The sequence below is a fragment of the Macrobrachium nipponense genome, chromosome 47 (genome assembly GCF_015104395.2).
Source record: "Macrobrachium nipponense isolate FS-2020 chromosome 47, ASM1510439v2, whole genome shotgun sequence".
In the NCBI taxonomy this organism is placed as follows: Eukaryota; Metazoa; Arthropoda; class Malacostraca; order Decapoda; family Palaemonidae; genus Macrobrachium; species Macrobrachium nipponense.
The window spans coordinates 26,027,006-26,049,505 of NC_087222.1; the positions used below are offsets into that span (position 1 = coordinate 26,027,006).

Sequence of the window (22,500 nt, forward strand, 5' to 3'; positions counted from 1 at the left end):
GGGGATTGTCACAGTATGCCTGGCATTCTGGGTATACATGCCCCGTGACCTGGTATAGATGCCATTATCCCTGGATCTCACAAGTGTAATTTTAAATTCTACCAGTTTCCAGCTTGGCGCTAGTAAATCCTAATGTTAAGACCGAAGGTTTGTTTCGTGTATGAACAACCTAGTCATACTGAGTTTTGGATGGGAATTCCGTGGACAAGTCCTTTGAAGGAAGCATAGGGTCAACAGAAATAGGGGGGTTGCCGTACAACGAAAAAACTTAATTCATACAGAGGATGGGTCATTCCTTTAATTAGGGTCGTCCTAGGGGTAATTACCAAATATACACCATATCTCCATTGCTAAGGCGTCATGATGTCCGTCGCGATCAGACCCGCACCGAGGATAGGGTTTGACCTAGGTACCTTGGGTTTGACATTTAAACTTTCCCCTCGCTCGACCACGTCAGGTACTATACTACGGATTTTTTTTCTTCTGTCCATCCGCCTGTGGTGTTTTTGTATGGTCCCGGGCTTTTAGACAGTAACATTCAACGAATATATCATCGTATTTCGATTAGGTGTTATTCGCATACAGTAAATTATGAAAACACTTTTCAGTTGCAATAATACACCCAGATATCCTTTTATTTACCTAAAACTTACACATAGCGTAACTATCTAAAGCCCGGGACGCAATGTTACCATACAAATCCCAGCTTATGATAACCGCTTCAAAAAAAAGGTATCAAAGCTACTTCATCACACATTAGGTAAAATAACACCAACGGTACATTGAAAAGAACTTTATTGTAAGTAGGTTAAACATTACATAAGATTACAGAGCTTCAGCTCTTAAAAATAAAATCTGACTCAATTATTTGCACTTGGGCTTAGAAACGCTAAGTGGATCATCATCTTTAGCTAAATATTGCCAATATGATAAAATGTATACTTTCTTTCTTTCTATAAATTGCCATCCTTGTAGGCTAGAGAACTGTCCTTTATTCAATAAAGGAATTTTGGAAATTCATAAAATTAAAAGTTGACTTCACAAGAACCCTGAATTATCTTGAATACAGCACACACGGCACCTTGGGTGCCAAATCTTGTTCAGATCTAATAAGCATTTATTTATGGTAAGGTATCTTTCATTTATTACTAAAGGGTTAAAAATCTTGGTTAAAAACTGAAAAAATATCCATATAAAATATTTAGCGTATTCTCAATACGGTATATTAGGGTCTAACTGTGGTACTCTGCTCAGCTTTCTATCCAAAGACAACTACATATTTCTAGAACGTCATCGACACACAACTGCTTGAAGCTATGACATTATTAGAAATCTGAGAATGATAGCATTCTTCCTGAGAGGTTTAAGCTTGAGGTAGTAGTAGTATAGTATTACAAATCATTAAAAACTCTCTTTTTAATGAAGGAACTTTCATAAAAGAATCTTAAAAACTATTCTGAGCTGCTGCTGACGATGAGGACATCAAAATCCAAATCCTATTACAAGCTGCTGCTGCTGCTGCTGAGGACATCAATATCAAATCTGGTTCGTGTCTAGACCCTGAGTCTGTCTGTCTGTCTACATCATGGTTTCTCTACGTGTCGCTGTTATAGGCCAAAGGCTGACAGCAACTTCCCAAATAAAATTTCTATGTATAGGCAATGAGATCTCTCTTAAACCAAAAATCAACATACAGTGTCTTCATACAATGATAAAATCTTAAAAACTCTTATCGTACTAATACCGTCCGCGGCTTCACCAGCCGCCGACGCCAGGAGGTCACTCACTACATTGTGGAAATAATGCATAATAAAAGACTTGAGAATTAAAGTCACGTACGGTATTGTAGTGACAAGGATTAAATATAAATCTCTTATCACCGTATTCAATACAGAATCACCCGTTTCAATTTACAATTCACTTTGATACAAGCACAAAACCTTGAAGCAGCATATTCTATGCAATGAGTTCAATGCTTTTCTTTGTGCAAGCTAAATCTATTAAAACTATGTTATATAAACAAACATTAATACTTTCCTTACTCTAAGAATGAGGTAGATGCGCCTGCCATCTGCAATAAAATTCGTGGAAAGGAAGGAGGAGGAGAAGAAATCTAAACAGAAATATTAAGTCAAGTTGGCTACAAGGAAGCCATCCATCCATCCCTCAAAAAGGATGGTTTGTACAAGAAAATTCTCCAGTTCACTCTTAAAAATACAAATTCTCATTACAAAATCATGACAGCATTTTAATCTTAAAAGCAATGTAAACCAGCAGTTAAAAACCACCTTAGTAGCATCCAACAAGGACACCTTGACTTAACATTTTTGTGACTATAAACATTTCATACCCGTTTCTACTTATAAACAAGACATCTGCCGTAACATGTTTGCACAGAAGACGATCCACAATTTCATCTTCGGTAATGGCTACACAATAGGAGTATATTAACGTAAAACTGGATCCCTGAGTTTTTTTTTTTTTTAGTTTGAGATACGAGAAGATACCTAGAAAGACCTAGAAATTGCAACTCGACTGGGGACATTCCCTAACGTCATACAATATGCAAAAAATTATGTTCTGGCTACAGCTGTTAGGCCCAGTTCCAAGTTGCAAGATGCTTTCTGGAATTCATCTCAGAATCTACAGACCACAACAAATGTGGAGAGGAACAATTGACAGTTTTATCCTGAGCACCACAAGAAATTCTTCTAGAAAAGGAAAACAAGCATTGCCTAATCCCTTCTGAGTAGGCTTTCAAAAATTCATCTTGATCTGGTTATCACCTACCACTACAAGGAGTGACCCACAAACTCTTGAAATAATATTCCAAGTTCCTATGTACAGTATGAAGTCCCTTTCACTTAAATTACAAAAGATTACCCTGTATTGATCTCCATAATCTCAAAACTATGATTGAACAAACGTACATTACCTGTAAAATTTGTACGATGTTACATCAACACTTTGTACTGTATAATAAAGACACTTTACTGCGAAGACAATCGCCAAAACTTAACCCTATCCAATTTCTAATAGAAGTAGAGAGATTATGCCGTCACAAACGACCAACTTCTCAAAATACCTGCACGCGATTGTTACCAAAATCAACCACTATTATGTAGCCTTCCGGCGAGACGCATATTCCACTGGGGCGGTCGAGCTGACTGGGACCAGTGCCAGGTGTTCCGAACTTGCACAAAAAATTGCCATTGGATTGGAAGATCTGAACGCGGTGGTTCCGAGAATCTGCGACAATGAGGTTCCCCTCTTGATCGATTGCGACGCCCTGTGGTCTCAAGAACTGACCGTTGATGGTGCCCTCGCACCCTAAGAAGCGGGCCGTCTGGAAGTCCGGGTCGATAACTAGCAGCCTGTGATTGTTGAAGTCTGTCACCACGATGTGTCCGTCTTGATTGAAACAGACGCCTCTCGGAGAGTCAAAATGCTTCCAGAGCGAGCCTTCAAAACCATACTTATTCATGTACGTGCCATCTGGCAGGAAGACTTGTATGCGATGGTTTCGAGTATCCGAGACAACGATGAGGCCTTCGTCGTTCACCGCAACATCCCACGGGTAATTAAACTGGCCATTCTTACTCCCTTTCTCTCCAAATTTAAACAGAAATGTGCCGTCGAAAGTGAACACTTGAATGCGATGATTATCTTTGTCTGCAACGACAATCCTACCCATGTGGTCTGCTGCAACCCCGGCTGGTCTGTCAAACTGACCCGGTCTAGTTCCGGCGCTGCCAAAAGCATGATGGAAACTGCCGTCTGGGTTGAAGACCTGTATGCGGTTGTTGCTGCGATCGGCAATGATAATGTGCCCTTCTTTGTCACAGCAACAACCCCATGGACGGCATAGCTGCCCTTCTCCTTCGCCTTCCGTTCCAATGGTGAGGAGGACCTGACCCACATTGCTGTAGTTCCTCCCACACTTGACATCGACACTGAACGGGGATCCTTTGACGTGAAGTCCATGTAGCAGGACACTTATAACGTGCTGCCCTTCAAGCTGTGGCTGGTAGGTGATAAAATAGGACCCATTACCCTTATCCTGAACTTCACCCCTGAAATAGAGACCGTCCGGCCCGTGGATGATGATACGCACCTGGTCCCCTCCAGTATGTCGTGGATCTCCTAGGTGATCCTTGGCATGCACCACGAATGTCGAGATTCTTCCGCGCAAGGCTTGACGAAGGCCGCGCCCAAAGGCAAATGAATTTGGAGCAAAACCCGAGGACGATATGTGTCCCATGTTGTTAACTGCCTGAAATATGCTGACATCCGACATGGAAAAAGAAATGTGATCATCTTCGTGTGGGCTGAGGTGTGCCTTCACCTGCCTTAATTCGTGCATATCTGCAACAGCTTGATTTCGAATCTGAATTAGGTCCAACTGATTTGGGGAGTCCACAGCTGTACCTATTGTATCAACTGTGTGGTTAAGTCTAGCTAGAGCTGAGCTAAGGTCATCTACTTGGTCCTTGAGCGTTTTGCCTTTCACAAGGCGAATCTTCTCTACTTTGTTCAGTAACTTGCGTTCTCTCTCCTCTATGGCCGTGATGTGCCGCCTGATGGTATTTCGAACGTCGCTGGCCACCGTCTGAGCTCTGATGTCCACGCGATCGACCATTCTTTTCGTCACGCCAATGCTGTCCTCGATCGCCCGAATCCCACTCCGAGCCTCTGTCAACAGCCTAAGGGTGTCATTGCGTGAGGTCTCGAGAGCATCCTCCAAAAATACAAAAGAGTGGCCCCTGTGGACCTGTGATGTGCATTCACGACATATAGGAACATTACACACCTCACAATAATATCTATACAAATCTCCTTCATGGTGACTACAATAGGACATGGTAGAGTTGAGTGATGAATGGGAAGGTATTGCACCAGGAGGCGAGGAGAGGCCCAGAGGAACGCGACTGTTTTCCTCCAGCATGTAGCTCCTACTGCACGTACTATTACTGGGGGAGAGTGCCACCACCCCGTTGCTCTCTCCGTCGGATAAGGGCACAATGAAATGATCTTTCGTTAAGCGCACTCGTTGGTGGGCCCTGACACAGGAGTCGCACAGAGCTTCGTTGCAATCCTGGCACCTCGAAGAGGCGTGCTGACCCTCATCACAGCTAGCACACAAGTAAAACCGCCTCCTGGCCCCATCGTTCGGTATGTGAGAAAAGGTACGAATCTGATCGCTATTTGTGAGGAGAGGCGTCGGAATCGGCAAGCTCAGGAGCCCACCCGTCGGCGACTGGGACGCCTCGTTGTTTGGGGAGACCATCTCTAGAATGGAGGGCAAGAGAAAAGGTGACCCCGTACTGAGGGGCTGGTCGAGATTGATCTTGGCATGGCAAGTGGGACAAGTAATGGTCGTTCCAACAGCTAAGCTCTCCAAACAGGCTCTGCACATACTATGAAAACATGGTAAGACTCTCGTATCTTCCAGGGTGGACCTGCACAGAGGGCAGGTTCTACCGAGGCCGTCATTGCCGAACTCAAACCCGCTTCTTCCGCTTGCAATGCTCACGGCTAGACTGAGTCCGCTCAGTCTCTCTCTGTCCCCTACTCCATCAATTCCATCAACTATTGCTCCGAGTCCGGCGGCACCCAAGCCATCCATATGGTCGTTATGTCCTCCTGGAAATGCACTAGCCATCCTGCAAACAAGAAAAATGTCAGTTGTTGTTACACAATCACAAAATCAAAATTAAATTGCAATACTGTAATTTAAAAAGTTCAAAAAATGCCTGGTAAAAATGCAAGATTAAATATGGTATGAATAACATACTCTAGGTCATCCAAAGGAACAAATTTTGTGTTAACTCTTGCCTAGTCCCATTCTTCCACAACAAACTTTTGCCAGTCGAGAAATGTGACTAGCATTCGCATGAAAAATAAAGATAAGCACGATAAAAAATTACCATTACGAGGAGTTTAAACATTTGTACACACACCTTCCCCTGGTTACAAATATTTAGTTTTGTGGCACGTAGGTATTGTGACAAAAAATGCAATGTGGTGGCAACTCATCCAATACTACAAACCAAGTCCTCAAAGCTCATACGTGAAGAAATCTCAAGTTGAACGGACAACTCAATCTACTCTGGCCAATGACCAAACCTTCATGAACTTCTTGGAGATCAAGAAAATTACAAGGTGAAATGAAATGACACCTTTGAGGAATTTTAAAATACGTGCAATGTTTACAAAGGTAGACTAACTCCTGCATCATCGCGCAACGGGCGAAATGTTAGTTTTTAAATCGGCTTTCACCAAGAAGTCACCCAGAGTGGAACCAACAGGAAAACACAAACTTAAATGTTTTTGGTAGACCCTGGAGATGCAACACAGGAATATAGAATTGATTTTCAAGTTTAATGTACAATTTAGGCCAAGGCCAAGCACTGGGACCTATGAGGTCATTCGGTGCTGAAATGGAAATTTATAGTAACAGGTTTGAAAGGTGCAACAGGATGAAAACCTCAATGCAGTTGCACTATGAATCAAGTGTTAGGAGAGGGTGAAAAGGAAGCTGAAGAAAAGAGAATATGAAAGGAGGTACAGTAAAAGGAACGAAAGTGGTTGCAGCTAGGGGCCACAGTGCACCGACATGAGGTCCGCTGACGACAATACCCCCAAAACGGGAGACTATAGAATTTAGAACGTAGGCCAAGTGCTGGGACGTATGCGGTCATTCAGCGAAAGGGAGATTTGAGAGTAAGGTGGTTTGAAAGGTGTAAACTACTATAGTCAAGAGAGGATGGAAAGAAAGTCACAAGGAAAACTTAAAAATGGAGTTAGGACAAAAAGCTACTTACTTGCACAATCTAGGCCCACACCAGAGCCACGAAAAGTACGGTCCATCATCTAAACGATAACATCTGGAAATAAAAAAGGAGTCGTTAAATTTCTACCCAGCAGAAAACATTCGATATTCAAAAATGGCCAACTATTGATGACAAATCACCACAAAAGCATTGTAATTCCGATCTGATTTTGTTAAAAAGCTCCAATATTGTTAATCTTTTGAGATTCTGGCTAAATCATGCAGTAACTCCTTGGGATCAAGGCAATATTTCCTCTTCATGGTGTTATCTTAAAGCTAAACACTGAATTTTATTTCAGATAGTTCGAACACGAAGCTGAATAGTACTTTAATTTGACTAGAGAACTTTCAAAAACTGAAGCTGAAGACTTGAATTTGACTAGATTAAAAAATAAATAAAGAAAAATAAAAATGCAGCTTTCTACTTTAATCTGACTCAAGAACTTTGAAAAATGAAGCTTTATACTTTTAATTAAATTCTAGAACAGTGGTTCTCAAACTGGGGGGTGCGCCCCCTAGGGGGGCGTCAGCAATTTCCAGGGGAGGCACGAGGCCTGGGGAAAAATGAATACAAAAATGTTCTAATTATATTAGTTATTCTCTTAACGAGTGAGGAACTAACATTCAGTTTTATGAAAAAATGCAAACGTATCGCTTTATAAAAGTTACTTTCCTAGAGTCAATTACTCTAGTTAATCTCGTTGGGCTGACAGTAATTTGTAGTTATTGACCTCCCTCCCCATCCCTCGAAAACCCTTCTTTTTATCTTTTTTTCTAGTCTGGGAGGGAATTTTACTCACATATGCAAGGGGGGCGTGGAAGGAAGGACCAACTCTTAAGAGGGGGCGTGGTCATATAAAGGTAGAGAACCACTGCTCTAGAACTTTCAAAAACTGAAGCAGAGGACTTTAAATTGAATCAAGAACTTGACAAAATAAAGCATAAATACTTTTTTTAAATATCCTCTACAGATGAATTCACTAATAACAGTCAAATCAGAATATCAAAGCGGACACCTGCACATCCGCAAACGGACATCAGATTCCCAAAACGGATTCTGTGGCGACATCTGTAGTTTTGAAAATAATGAACCATACTACGGACATAACTCGCCTCCGTTACGAACAAAAAAAGAAAAAAGTATTTTAGAAGATTTTTCTATAGTATTATTGACTGCAATTAAACCATTTTTGTAACAATTTTAGTTTGTCGCGAACAAAGTAAATATCTTTGATTGTTTGGCTACACAAAAGTTGGAATACATCGGTATCACCGCATATATAAAAGTCTGGCATTGTTTATGACCTTCCAAAAATGAATAGTACGCATTTTAAAATGTACTGTACATACTAAGCACATTTGAACGTCCAGCTTTCTGGATCTTCCAGACCAAACTGGAAAGCTATTTGTCAATACATATACTAACTGGAAAATTATATCATTATATACACTTAAGCACTACATAGGCTTCCAAACATCTGGACTAATAACTATATACACATACGTATATACACCCACATCTATACATACCTATATGCATGTATGCTTGTGAATGGATTACATTTACACAGTGAATTACACTGAATTAACCTATCAAAATACACTATACCAGCCTCAAACGGAATATACACTTATGTATACATATCTGGATGTATACATATGTATACCACTACACCCCCATAGTGAATCTTCTATCAAAAAACATTAATAATTAAAAATATAATTTAATCACCTGACTCCAATCGAAGATATAATGTTCTTGTTTTCAATGAACCACATTTTGAAATACCGATACACTTGTCAGCGCTTGTTAAAGAGATAGAGAGGGAGAGAGAGAGAGAGTATGTAAGTGTTCTACACACAGGCACGGATGTGTCACTACTACTACCGGGAGAGAGAGAGAGAGAGAGAGAGAGAGAGAGAGAGAGAGAGAGAGAGAGAGGAAAGGTCGTGCGGTACGCAAACACACGAGAGAGAGAGAGAGAGAGAGAGAGAGAGAGAGAGAGAGAGCGCGTCACGTACAATATACTATAGTAAATATAATTACATAAGATATTAAATATATTACATAAAATGACGTATATTACAAAACACGCCATTACCAGCAACAAACACAATTACCTCTTTGCCGGTCAAACATAACAGCGATCTATAGCCGGTCTCAAACCGCTAATATAAACTTAAATAAATTAATAAATATATAAATCAATATACATTAACATATATAAACTAAATAAATGTCTTTTCTATTTAATGTCAGATTCCACCGCCCACGTAGACTTGACTGACTTACGCTAGTACTTTGTAGAATGGGGGGATGAAGCCTATATATTGCACCCAATAACCCCACTCTCTCTCTCTCTCTCTCTCTCTCTCTCTCTCTCTCTCTCTCTCTCGAGCTGTCCATACGGCCTACGGAGGTTATCAGGAATAAATAGATAGGCTTATGTTTTAAACATATATACGTCATGCGCGCCATTGTCTTCAACCAAGAAAAAGCACTTAATATTTTTTTATTTGTTTATTAATGTTGTATATTATTAATGGATATGTGATTATGCGCTGTAGAATATACTTAATATTTGTAAACTATATTTATTAGTGCTTGAAAAAAAATAAAGAAAAAATTAAATATCTCGACATTTGCGCATTCCGAGCAGCTCGCTCTCTCTCTCTCTCTCTCTCTCTCCGCTCTCCCAGTCTCGTCTCTCTCTCTCTCTCTCTCTCTCTCTCAGATTCGACGAAGGGAAGACACGGGAAACGTGGAAGATGAAAGGGGGGGTTAGGGTTAGGGGTAGGGGGTGACCCTACCATAAAGTCTCCAGGCCTACGTATAGTAGTACTATTACAAGCCGGCCACGAAGAGAAAAATAAATCAAAATTTAGGCCTATGTAAGCAACCAAAAAATGCAAAAATAAGACTGAAATAATTAATATATAATAAAGTAAATAATTTAAGCCATTTAAATCACTCAAAATGTCGGAAATAATTATATATTTAAAGATGTTTCTCCGTAGCAAAGTCGAAGTAGTCAATTCTCGAAGGAGAGCGGCACAGCAGCAGCGGCAGCTGCGTGGAGAGAGAGAGAGAGAGGAGAGAGAGAGAGAGATGAGGAGAGAGAGAGACGAGAGAGAGAGAGAGAGAGGAGGAAGCCGGCGAGAGCGAGAATGAGCTACGTATAGGCCTAGGGTGGGCCTATATAGGCCTATATGGTATACCTTTTTCCTTTTCGTAAAAAAAAAAAAAAATACTCGCTAGCCAACAGCACAGCAAGGTCATGGCTACACACACACAACACACTCGCTCTTGACAACAGGAGGAATAAAAACAAACATATATACACATACAAATACACAAACGTACACATACTCTGTTGCACATGAGCACATAAAGCATGAGAAGTTAGGCGGCCATGTTTGAAAAAAGTAACGTCTGGTGATTTTAAGGGTATAGCTACATAACCTTAGTAACAAGGGCAGACATGAAGGGAAAACAAATAGGGATATTAAGGGAGATAAATAGGGAAAGATAATGATAAATAGGGAGAAGATAGTGATGAAATAGGGAAAACTTGTAAAAACACACACACACACAAAAAACTGCTACATGTAACAGTTCGCATGCGTAATATTTTAACAAGCTTAGTATAGCAACTGTTACGTTAAAATTTGTGTAAGGAAAAACAGTATAGTGCATCTCTCTCTCTCATTTATACATATTCATTAGTACAACGTCAGAAACATATGCACCAACCAACATCCGGGTTCCAAGCCTCACATTAAAATGTTTAAACGTTCTGAGAGAGAGAGAGAGAGAGAGAGAGAGAGAGAGAGAGAGAGAGAGAGAGAGAGAGAGAGAGAGAGAGAGAGAGAGAGGGGGGGGGTTACGTATGTACGTGAGTAGGTCTAGTAGGAATTACGAGTAGTAAATTTATTACGTTATAATTATTTGGGTAACTAACTGCTATGAGTATGTTTAAGTTGTCCTTTTTTACAAATTCGATGTAATTCGGAAACATTCTGTTTATAAGTGTAATGTAATAAACAATCACTCAAAAGTCAAAATGATCATTACAAGTTAATAAAAAACTAGAGATCTAATTGTTCTTCAGAGCGGAAACTTTACACTTATCCCATACACTTATCAGCATCTATCATTAATACACTCAATTTTGTACTTATTAGCACCCCTGGGAGCGTATGTTAATAGTTCTTAAAAACTCCCAACTTGAACAAGGAAATTTAACCATTTAACCCTCACATACATTTAATTGTATGTCAGATTATTAAGTTAATTGTAAATTAACTTAATAATCTAGCCCGGTGGCAATTCAATTTCCATTGTGTAGTTTGTACAATGTCCTGTCATTTATAAACAAATGCTTTGTGTCACTCATCAGGTGACTTGATTGGTTTATGTCAAATTACCACTAGTGTTGAAGCCTAGCTGTCAAACTTACTATCTCTACCTCTCCATAATTTTCCATTTTCATTTAAAATATTTTGAAGGTCAGATCCACAAGATTGGAAATAATCTATTGGTCTGTTCAAACTACTCTGCATTCACAATAATCTTAAGACAGTATAGTAATGATTTTCCATGCGGTTCCTTCGTTTTGTGGCTAACCGTTTCTTGTATTCCTAAAGATGCATTTGCCTGGACTTTCAATATTATCTAGTCATTGCACTCTTCTGCAATCACATTTCCTTGCAGATTCCAAGACAATTGTTTGTTCTTTAATCCCTTATCTTTTAATGTCTATAATCTACACATCACACTCCCATTTATGCATTTGGGACATTATTTTGACAGTATTACAAAATTTTCCCTCCATGATATTCCTATCCCATTAGACAGTTAACCTGTGGACCGCAAGGTGGTCGAAGAGGGAAAAAATAAGATAAGGAGGCTTTTTGCAACGCAGGTATCCCGAAACAGCTGTCTAGCCCTATTTGGTCTCACACACGCCTTACTTTTCTCAAAGATAAAGGTTGAAGCAGGTTTAAGTAGGACAACGGAAGCTCAAGACTCCTTCATGCACCAAGCAGTGTCCTTTTTAAGGAGTCTCTCGGAACTGTGATGGGGACAACAGCCAAGGCCTTGGGTCTGGCTTTGCCTTCAACAGGATTTAGGAGGCGGACAGTCCTCCGTTGGGATGGAAGACTGTCTTAGGACAGTAGCCAAGTGCTTCAGCACTGAAAGGGAAACCTCTCATGTTCTAAGTTAACGCAGAAATTATCTCCCTCCTCAAAATGAAGCCCCCTGTTACCAAATTTTTGTTCTCTATATCCTCCTCTTCCTCATTCGCTCCTCTTCAATCCCTTTACAGAATCTAAGCCACACAAGACACCTTCAGGTTTGATATGCTCTGGTATTCAACAGGTTTTCGCACCCTTTCATCCTGAAGTTTCAATAAGTCATAGAATGTTCACGCAACTGACCACCTTTTCTATCGCATACTATTAATGACAATTGGATTTCCTGCCACTGATTTATACGGTTTATTGTTGCATCCTGGGACATGAGCCCTATGGCAGTCAAGTGTCAAAACTAATTTACTGAAATATTTATTGTAGGGAATAAGAGCAGACACCCAAAGGAGTTTTACAGAACCAAAAGAGTTTTATCCGAGTAACTGCATCGTCTCTTATCTCAAACTTTCATTGCAATACAATAATATAAAGAAAAAAACCATGGAATGTGGAAAACAGATTAGCCTGAAGACACCTTTACCAGATGGCTTTCAACCCAAATGGGTCAATAAAATTCTAGAATTGCCTGTCAATACTGAGGACCATAATATTCTTCAGCAAAAACTAAAATGTAGCCCCTCACACACAGGTGAACAAATGCAAAACAAAACTACCCCCATTGTAATATAAACGCTTTTATTGGAAGGTGGTTGTTAAATTAACAAAAAGAAATGAGAGAAGTTTCTGGATCAGGTGGCATATTAATTGGAATATAAAATTTAGGCCAAAGGGAGATTGAACGTAAAGGTGGTTTTACATATTAAACAATCATTAGAAAATAGAAAGATGGAAGAAAGACATGACCACAGGTACAGTGAAAGGAATGAAAGGGTTGTAACTAGGAGGCTGAAAGAACGCTGCGAAGAACAGCAAGCAATGACTACAATTGACAGCATGAAGTGCGCTGCAGACATTGCCCCTATGGGGAAGTAAGTAGATATTTATTCCATACCAACTTATGTACAGATCACAAAGGTTGACACCATGATTGTACAACACAATGTTGGGAAAAAAACCGTTGAAATTTTCAACAACGGCTGATTTTGGAGTCATGACCTCAGGTTGGTACCAACACTGCAGGGTAAACTACAACTTCTTAAGGGATGAAAAGACCCTACAAGGGTGTAGGTCAAGATGGGGTGTGTTATACCAGTCAACACTAGCTTGGACTTGTTGTGAGGTGCAGTACACAAGCCGACTGCCCCAAGAACATGAGTAGATACACTATACCTCTCAATTGCCATCTCTTTTCAATCCTGAAACAAGTATTACTGCATTTTGCAAATTGAATTAATGCATTTTTAAAGATGTTTCTGTCAAGTGGCTTCTTGTTCAGCCAAATTACAGTTATGTGATTGTGGAGAGCTGTACTATTTTGTCAGGCTTTGAAATTCCACAGGTCTGCATCCTTAAGTTTCTGTATTTTAATATTTCAAGCGGCTAAGGTGTACTGGTACATTTTGGGTGATTTCCCAGACCTACCTTTGCCTAATTTCATTTGGTTTTTGTCAATTCTGTTGGTCTGTTCACAGGAAAGCAACAGCATACTCTGTCGACCCGTCTTGTCATAAAAGCAAGTACGGTAAGTCTTTGTTCAGCAGCATGATTCGTTATTCGTGTGTGTTCATTGTTTATCAGTGACATCTTGACTTCTAAGGTTTTATTAAATAAATTTAATGCTTACTCTCGTGTACAGAGGAATTTTATCTTTTGCATAATTAAAGATTTTACAAGAATAGGGTAAAGTACATGATGCAGGTTAGTTCTGTGGTAGGGTTTGGTAAATTAAATTAACCAGCAATTGTAATTAATTTTTTCAACTTCTGTCACTACTTACAGTATTTATATAAGTAAGAATGCCCAGGATTACTAAAATGAAGAGATGATGAAATGCAAAGCCCTTTTGGCATATGTAGAATGCATTCACAGATGCATAATGTTACGTTGAATTCTTGAGCAAATATTATGAGTCAGATGTTAGGTGAAAATGAGATTAAATGTTAGTTCCATGTGTAGATGACAGTGGTACCCATGCAGCCTATAGGGTAATACATGATTATTGCTTCTCGATGCCAGAAGAGTTGGTAAACTCTAGTTTGGTAGAAAACTATAGACAAGTCTGTGATTGGTTTGTATGTAGACTTGAAAGCAAGAGTAATTTACGCATGGCCAGATTTCACAGATGCCTTTTGCATGAATGCCATTCTAAGCAACAATGATGGATGTGTCTGGTTTCGTAAATGCTGGAAAGTCTAGTTCATAGGTGTCATATGCAGTAATCTTTTATTTTATTGTCAGTTAACACGTATGAGGTCCAGAATAATAAATCAGATTTTAAATGATTGGACACTCCAAATCGTTCAGTTACTATCCCAATTCTTATAGGTTTCAACATTATTGCTTTCACTACTGGAAGAGGGCTAGTACTAGGTACTACATATACTATTATATTTTATGGATAGTATAGCCAGATTTGTCACTCGGGGGGGAAAAAGAAGGCATAGCTGTGTATTAACATTTACTGCATCCCATGTTTTTCAAGCCTTTTAAAATTATTTTGTGGTAGGTATTCAATGCAGCAGTATGAATTAGTTAAACTGGACACAAACCAAGACCACATCCAGCAATAAAACAAAAAGCTGTGACATAATTGCCTGCACCACCGGACATGGATGCTTTCAGAAGTGGAAAACAAATGCTCCCATCCCCAAACCATGCATCTTACCTGATGCTGTTTCTAGTTCAATCCAGCAACCCTTCATAATTGAGATAGATTATGACCAAGACCAAATCCAGCAAATAAAACAATAATCTGCAGCATTTGCATCTTCCCTGTAGCTGTTTTTAGTTCAATCCAACCACCCTCCATAATTGTAGATAGATTATAAGTTAGGCCAGAGGCCAAAGACTGAGATGTAAGAGGTTACTCGGCACTGAAACGGTAAAAATGTTGAAAAGTGTGATAGGAGGAGGAAAACCTTGCAGCTGCTTTATAAAATCAACTGTTGGAAGAGGGTGGAAAGTAACATTGATGAAAGACTAACTGATGTAGAGTAAAAGGAAATGAAATGGGCTGCATGAAGGGACCAGATTCTGCAAAGAACCTTAAATACATGCAGCGCACTAAACGAAGTGCACTGAGGGCAGTATCCCCATATGGGGGAAATGCATTTCATATGAATGACAAAAACTCAGTCACCAAAATATGCATCTTCGCTGTTGCTGTTCTTGTTCAATGCAACAAAACCCTTCACATTTCATATTTGCTCAAACTAATGACACAACCAATACACCAACTAGGTGAGGTTGTAGTTGGCGAACAACTGACATACATATACGCACAGCTCAAATCTTTCCAGCAGTTCCAAAGTGGCATAAAGGAAGAATTTAAAATTATACACTTTTGCAGATTGTTAAAATTAAACTTCTTACTATCAACAAAAATTCATTTGTGAAATCACAAATCTCAGAGAACCACCTTTCTCTAAGGTCGAAGACTTTTATAAAGTAGGCCTATATATATATAAGATTAAATTTGAAGACTTGTCAAGCAGGCCTATAAAAGATTAAATTTGAAGACTTGTTAAGCAGGCCTATATAAGATTAAATGAAGACTTTTGTTAAGTGGGCCCATATAGATCAGTACTGAAATTATAACTAGTACAGCATAAAGGGTAGCAATTCTGAAGCCAAAACACTGAATTACTATCTGCCAAATTCATTACAAGAAAGTATTACAAAATCGTTCCAACAATACTTTTAATTTCTTTATTCCAACATGAGTTCCAGATACTGTCACCAGACCAACTAACATTCCTGGGGAACAGATGTACTACCAAGAGCTCCCCACTTAAATTTTTCAACCTATTTCTAACTGTACATAACTGGTTATATCTCTCTTTTCTTGGGTTCCAACTTCCAATATGTAATGAAGATGCAGACCTTGAAATATTAAACTCTTTAGCACTTTCTATATTACAAAATACCCTTACCACCAACAAGGATAAGCTTCCCAGATAAATACTACCCTGATATACACTACCTTTTAGTGTGACATTACTCAAACATCTCTATTAAATAGTAAGCTATAAACAAAGCATCACAAACTATACTTGGAAATTTTCCAAGCTACCAAGAGATGTTTAAATTACAATGTTATTACAGTAAATTATAGAATCTCCAATGCCAGACAGCTGCAATTCAAAAACATTCCCACACTTAGTCATACTGTACTAATTAGTGCCTGAATTTTGCTACATACTGTACTAATTAGTGCCCTGAATTTGACTACATACTGTACTATTTAGTGCCCTGAACTTGACTACAATAACAAGCCAAAGTACTACCACCAATCACAACTATAGTATGAAGAAATCGGAAAGATAGTTACAACTACAGTCTGAGGAAATAGGCAAGATTTAACTAATCTAAGTTACAAGGAAGAATCTTTTATTGTTTTGTGATATTGTACTGTACTAAACTTACTTTAAATTCTAAAATACCTACAAGTGACCAAATTATCTCTTCTATTTCCTTCTATTACAAAGTTATAGTTTAATAACCTAACCTAACCTTGCCAAGTATGCATTATCTAACCTAACTGATAGTTCTACATTCAACAAATTCATAAAAATATAAAATTGTAGTTAACTTTAACAGAAACTAAACTATTTAAAAATGTTTGCATAAAGTTTTCTGTTGTAAATAGCTCATCTCTGCAAAATCTAGATGCAGTTCTAGTACAAAATACCAAGCAATGATCATTACATTTGAAAATAAATAACCGAAATTATTTGCTCAAGGAATTAGGGCAAGAAAGCCCCTCCCAGCCACACACAACGGAAGTCCTCTTGTGGCTTGGGGCGTCAAAATGCATATTTAGCCTAGGAACTTTATAAAAGCCCCAGCGAAACAGATCTGTAGCATTTGAATTAAGGTGCCAAGAACTGGCACTTGGCTGACATGTCAGCTAACTTTTTTTATTTTCATATTACCAACCATAGAAGTGATAGAAAACTGCTTTTTGTGTTACTTCTATGCTGTCAGTGCATGTCAGGAGTTCGGCATAAAAAAAAGGGGCAGTCTCCTGTTTGTCGTCTCAAACACACGACCTGTTGCTTGCAATGCCAGTGTTTGCGAGGAGACCTAAACGCAAGAAAGAAAAGCCAGTTCCTTGACTTCTGGCCCTTGATCAACCTGCAAACTTTCAAAACGCTATCACAGCAAATTTACGACTGAGCTACAACCTGACGCAATAAATCAAGACAAGGGGCTTTGCCCTCATGGCAAAGAATCAAAATTGGTCAAATTCATACTGAAGGCCCTGGCCCCAGCTAGATTTGAAATTACCTGCACAATCTAGCTTATGGAATTTTACATTAGACACCTCAAGGTATTTAAGCTACCAAGGTACAGGGCTCAAAAATCTAAAATCAACAGTGAGCACCACTCCATTAAGATTAGGAGTACCATGGTCCTAAAAATAAGCTTCAAAATGAAAAGGCACTAAAGACTTAGTTAAATGGGTGCCTGCTCAGTGTGGCATTCAAGAAAAATAAAATACGGATGCAGCAACTGAACCAACTATTATGACTCAACAAGTTATTCCAATCAATGATGGAGACATCAGAAAATGGACATATTGAAATAGGATGATCCAGATACCTCAGGAAAATATTACTTTCAGAGTTAATAAAATATGGACACCTGTTAACAATTAATTTTGCGCTATTTAGTACAAACCCTTTGGGGATTACCGGAATAACAAATGAAAGACTTAATACAAACAGATACACTCTCCCAGAAATATTAGTCCTAGATAACCCCCAAAAATGTTTAGGGGTCACTATCTAGAAAAGATCAGACATATGTATACTACCTGATATCAACCCATTAAAACTCAATTATAATTTGTGGAGAAAAAAACTAACCATACACTTTACTACAGGACGTCTACTTCGTCTGACTGACCTAACCTGGTACCTACTTCTGCCACCAACAATCAAGAGGCCTTCGAATTAAGTCAAAAGGCTGACCTAATCCCCCCATTTCATTCAATATATTTCCCTGCTGTTGCAATTTATATAATTAAAATTTAATACAAACAAGCTCTTTCGACAAGCAAGAATTTATAGCTCTTTAGACAAAAAAAGAATTTATTGCTTTATAACAAGTAAGAGTTTATAAGTGGGTTTTAACGCTTGTCAAACTTTAATTAAAGATCTAGCAAAAACAGAAGGCAAAAGAAATTTACTTGCATTTAAAGCTATTGAAATGCACACACAATACAGAAGCATAATCTTGGTTAAGAACTTCAAATTTACAAAATGTGCACTACACAGAATGGAGTAGGCCTACATAGAAATATGAAACAATACCAGGAAAATTAATGATAATATCCAGAGAACTGATAAGCATGGGCTATAGGTCTCTTAAAATTGCCTCCGCACTTTTGATCACACTACAATAATTCTAAACTAAAAAAAATTAAGCGTTAAAAGTAACGTCAATGTAACGACAGTAATAAATATCCCAAGTCTTGGTTAGGCTCAATTTAAGAACCTAACCTAACTGTTCCGAACCTTAGGCCTACTTACGATTTGATTGCTATTATACCTTGCTAGCATGGTTTTTAAAAAGTTCCAACATACTCTATAAGAAAGCATTTCATACAATACCCCTAATCGATTCCAATAGGCCTACGAAGGCATATATAACCGACAACTTAGGCCATCACACAAAATTAATCATAGCCTAGGCTACAGAAGGCCTCGCAAAAAAAAAATTAAAATGAAATCTGTTATGACAAATTCTATATATCCTAGTCTACAATGCTTGTCCAAGACAGGCCAAGGCCTAGACTAAATTTTAAAAAAAATAATAAAGCCTAAGCCTAAAGGCTAATAAGGATACTTTTAAAAAAATGTAAATTAATGAATGATTGATGACCCAAATCAAGATAAATTGAACAATCCCATATAGGGCCCTGTTTTAGGTCCAAAATTCATCAAAAAACCGGCTTAGGCTAGCGTCGACGAACGCGTAGGCCTACCGAAAATGTTAATTCTAAGCCTATGGAGTTTTAATAGGCTTTAAGGGTCGTAGGTTAGCCAGGGAGGGGTTAATAATAAATTTTGGGGTAAATTTGATAAATTTAAGGGTGAATTGATTCCATGACTTCTGTCGTCATTTGGGGCCGAAAACCAAAGCGTGAAAAGCCGTAGGCCTACGTGACAACGTATATACGCGAATGTCCATTTAAATCTGCGTATTTCGGCTTTTAATCTCAAAATAATTGGAAAATTGTTAGGTCTACGGGCGAATTGGGGCTTAAAAGACCGATTCGAATCCACCATAGGCCTCGAAATTCCATCGGCTTCAACGTTTGGGACCGAATCTGGCGGCTTTTAGGAAAAAAAAAAAGGCGTAAGCGGCTCGTAGGCCTACGCACGGGACCTGCGTCTATGGGAATGAAACGGCAGCGAATTATACGACGGGAATGACGTCGAGAATCATTCCCGGAACGTCATGGGATTGCCAGGGGGATTAGAAAGGGGTCACAGGAGGTCAAGAAGGGGTCAAATTTGCCAAAAAATCCTGCTGGAATAGGCATGCCATAGGCCTGGAACGTCCGTGGGGGCATTTCAGTCGGAATGTCGGCGATTCCAGGAACGTCAGGTGGTCATAGAGGGGCACGGGAATGGCTTGAGAGGTCAGAGAGGTCGGGTTAGAGGTCAGGGAGGTCAGGAAGGCCTCTTGAGAGGTCGGAAACACACGTGGATGTCAAAGAGGAAATGCCATCGTGACAGACTTGGACGAAAAAAAAGTTTCCAGTTTTCGTTCGATTTCCGCCCTTTCCGGGGGTCAAATCGCCCGGGGGCTGCTTCGAAAAAGTGCAGGGATGAATCCTCCACCGGCCGGAACACCTGCCACGCCCGCGGGACCGAAGGGCACGGCTTAAAATGGGTGTAATAAGAGACGTCACCCCTGATCTAGTAAAAGATGGAGGCGGTGATGTATACATAGGTACCCCAAATCAAGACATAAAATAGACTTTTTCCAAACAGACCTTGGCTAATTCAGACGAAGATCTCTTTCCTGTGCTGAGGGCTTGAGACGCGCATTCCCTCTCACTCTCCCTCCCGTGGGTCCAGGTCGACTTTCCTTAGAGCGGGTGGGCGCGAGCTTCAAGAGATTTCGGGACCGCCCATGACGGTACACTCCTCCTCAATCGACGGCTGCGGCACAACTGGAGAAGTGTGCGTCTTGGGCCCATTGGATATAGGCGAGAAATCTTCGTTCGTTCCGCTGTCCATCGGTCGGTTTCTTTGCGTTTCGTTCCGTTTTGATCTGTTTTAACCACTTTCTAAGCGAGATACCCGGCTTGTAGATGCCGGATTGAAATCTAATTTAACGTTAAAATTAACATATTATACATTACTTTCACCTAAATAGCTTCATCAGCTGCAAAACGATCGTTAAAATTAACAATCTTGGACGATAATTCAAGTTTTATCGTCGGCTGTTTCTCCGTTCATCGTTCAATTTCTATCCGTTTCGTCCAAATTAGATCGATATTACATATATTTCATACGACTTGCTGATACTCCAGACGCCCAGTTAGTATATTATTTAACATAAATATTAACCTTTTACTTATTAATTTAACATAAATATCTTCATCTACCACTGAACGACCGTAAAAATTAACAATCCTTAACGATCATTAAGGTAATTTCCATGAAACAGGCATTACTTATTTGTGGGCGGGGCTTCCAGAAGTCACGTGCACACACGCGACCAATCACATTCGTGATTCACGAAAACAAACTAACCAGCAGCAATGACCTGACCCCGAGGTCATATCTGGAAGAGGGGTTTTGACCACCTCGAAATACCTTAATGACCCCAGGCGAAAGACAGAAATGCAATGGGCGTAATTAACGCCCAAGCTGCACTATGCCCCGGGCCATCGGACGCTCCTGATTGGTTGACACCGAGTGACGTCATCGGGGCGAATTAACGTGGTAGTGATGTGAATGCCATCAAAATCCAATATGGGGGGGGGGGGGGGGTGGGGGGGGGGGGGCAAGCCCCACTTGCCCCCTTCTTCAAACATCCTAACAAAAACTTAAAATCTCCTGACGGGGGTAAAGGTGGGGTCAAAGTGCTACTTAAATGATAAGTGGGCAGTTAGGGGGCGGGGCTTGTTGCAAGGGGTGGGGGAATGGGGGGTTGTAGGTTGATTTAATATGAGTCTAGATCTTGCAACATGGTGGACGCATCAAAGGACCCAATTTTGGGGAATTTGGACCCCCATTGTGCCTTAATTTCGGAAGATTTGGGGGGTTTTGGGGTCATTGGTGGTTAATGTAAAATTGGACCTGGTTCATTTATTGTTATAAACTGAATAAATGTTCATAAATGATAAAAAATATTTGGTAAAATTATGATTTTTTTGGTTCACTGTTATTTAATTTTATTATTTTATATTAATATTAATAATAATAACAATTATCTTGAGAGAGAGAGAGAGAGAGAGAGAGAGAGAGAGAGAGAGAGAGAGAGAGAGAGAGAGCATGTCAAATTTTAAATAATACAAGGAGGTTTCCAGCACCTGTTTTAGAGGGTTATTTTTTTTTTGGGGGGGTGCCCCCCACCCCCATCGCCGCACTTTTTGACACATTGGTAAATGAGGGATGTGACAGGCGACAGATGACTAGGATATTCAAGTTCTGAGAGAGAGAGAGAGAGAAAATGCTTCCTTCACGGGGATAAACCCTGAGAGAGAGAGAGAGAGAGAGAGAGAGAGAGAGAGAGAGAGAGAGAGTGCGCATGCTTTCTTGAAGGCGATAAACCAATGAGAGAGAGAGAGGAAGAGAGAGAAAGATTTTCTTGAAGAAGATAAGCCCTTAAGAGAGAGAGAGAGAGAGAGAGAGAGAGAGAGAGAGAGAGAGAGAGAGAGAAAGAAAAAGGAAGGAGGGAAGAGAGAGAGAGAGAGAGAGAGAGAGAGAGAGAGAGAGAGAGAGGCAGGCAGGCGAGGGTTCCCCCCAAAACAGGAAAAGGCCTGTCCCGAAATGCACTCTGAAAGTAGGGCGTCGTATAGGCCTATACTACCTACACCACCACCTCTCTCTCTCTCTCTCTCTCTCTCTCTCCAACTTTCTCACACAGCTCCCACGGTCTTTTCCGTAGCTGTTCATATCGAGAAACAGCTGTTTAACAGCATTGCTGTGAATAGACCTATAGCATAAATACAGTATTTTTACTTATGAAAGGAAATTCTTTATAACAGCTGTTAACAGCATTTAATTGAAGCTGTTTGTCATATACTCTGTAACAGCTGTTAACAGCTATATAACAGCACTGGGTGAGCGCTGGTTATTATTATTATTATTATTATTATTATTATTATA

General features: G+C 39.7%; 1 protein-coding gene across 1 annotated transcript; it reads right to left on the reverse strand.

Annotated features, from left to right (window-relative positions):
- Positions 1-778: 778 nt before the first annotated feature.
- LOC135204795 (E3 ubiquitin-protein ligase TRIM71-like) lies at positions 779-20,346 on the reverse strand. Its single transcript, XM_064234976.1, has 3 exons — positions 20,154-20,346; positions 6,825-6,887; positions 779-5,663 (listed from the first exon to the last, which is right to left on the reverse strand). The coding sequence occupies exon 3, from the start codon at positions 5,660-5,662 to the stop codon at positions 3,077-3,079; it is 2,586 nt and encodes an 861-aa protein (XP_064091046.1). The 5' UTR covers position 5,663; positions 6,825-6,887; positions 20,154-20,346; the 3' UTR covers positions 779-3,076.
- Positions 20,347-22,500: the final 2,154 nt, after the last annotated feature.

What these genes read in the sequence shown, in the direction of transcription:
- LOC135204795 (XM_064234976.1), bottom strand. Translation starts at nt 5,662, where the DNA reads ATGGCTAGTGCATTTCCAGGAGGACATAACGACCATATGGATGGCTTG.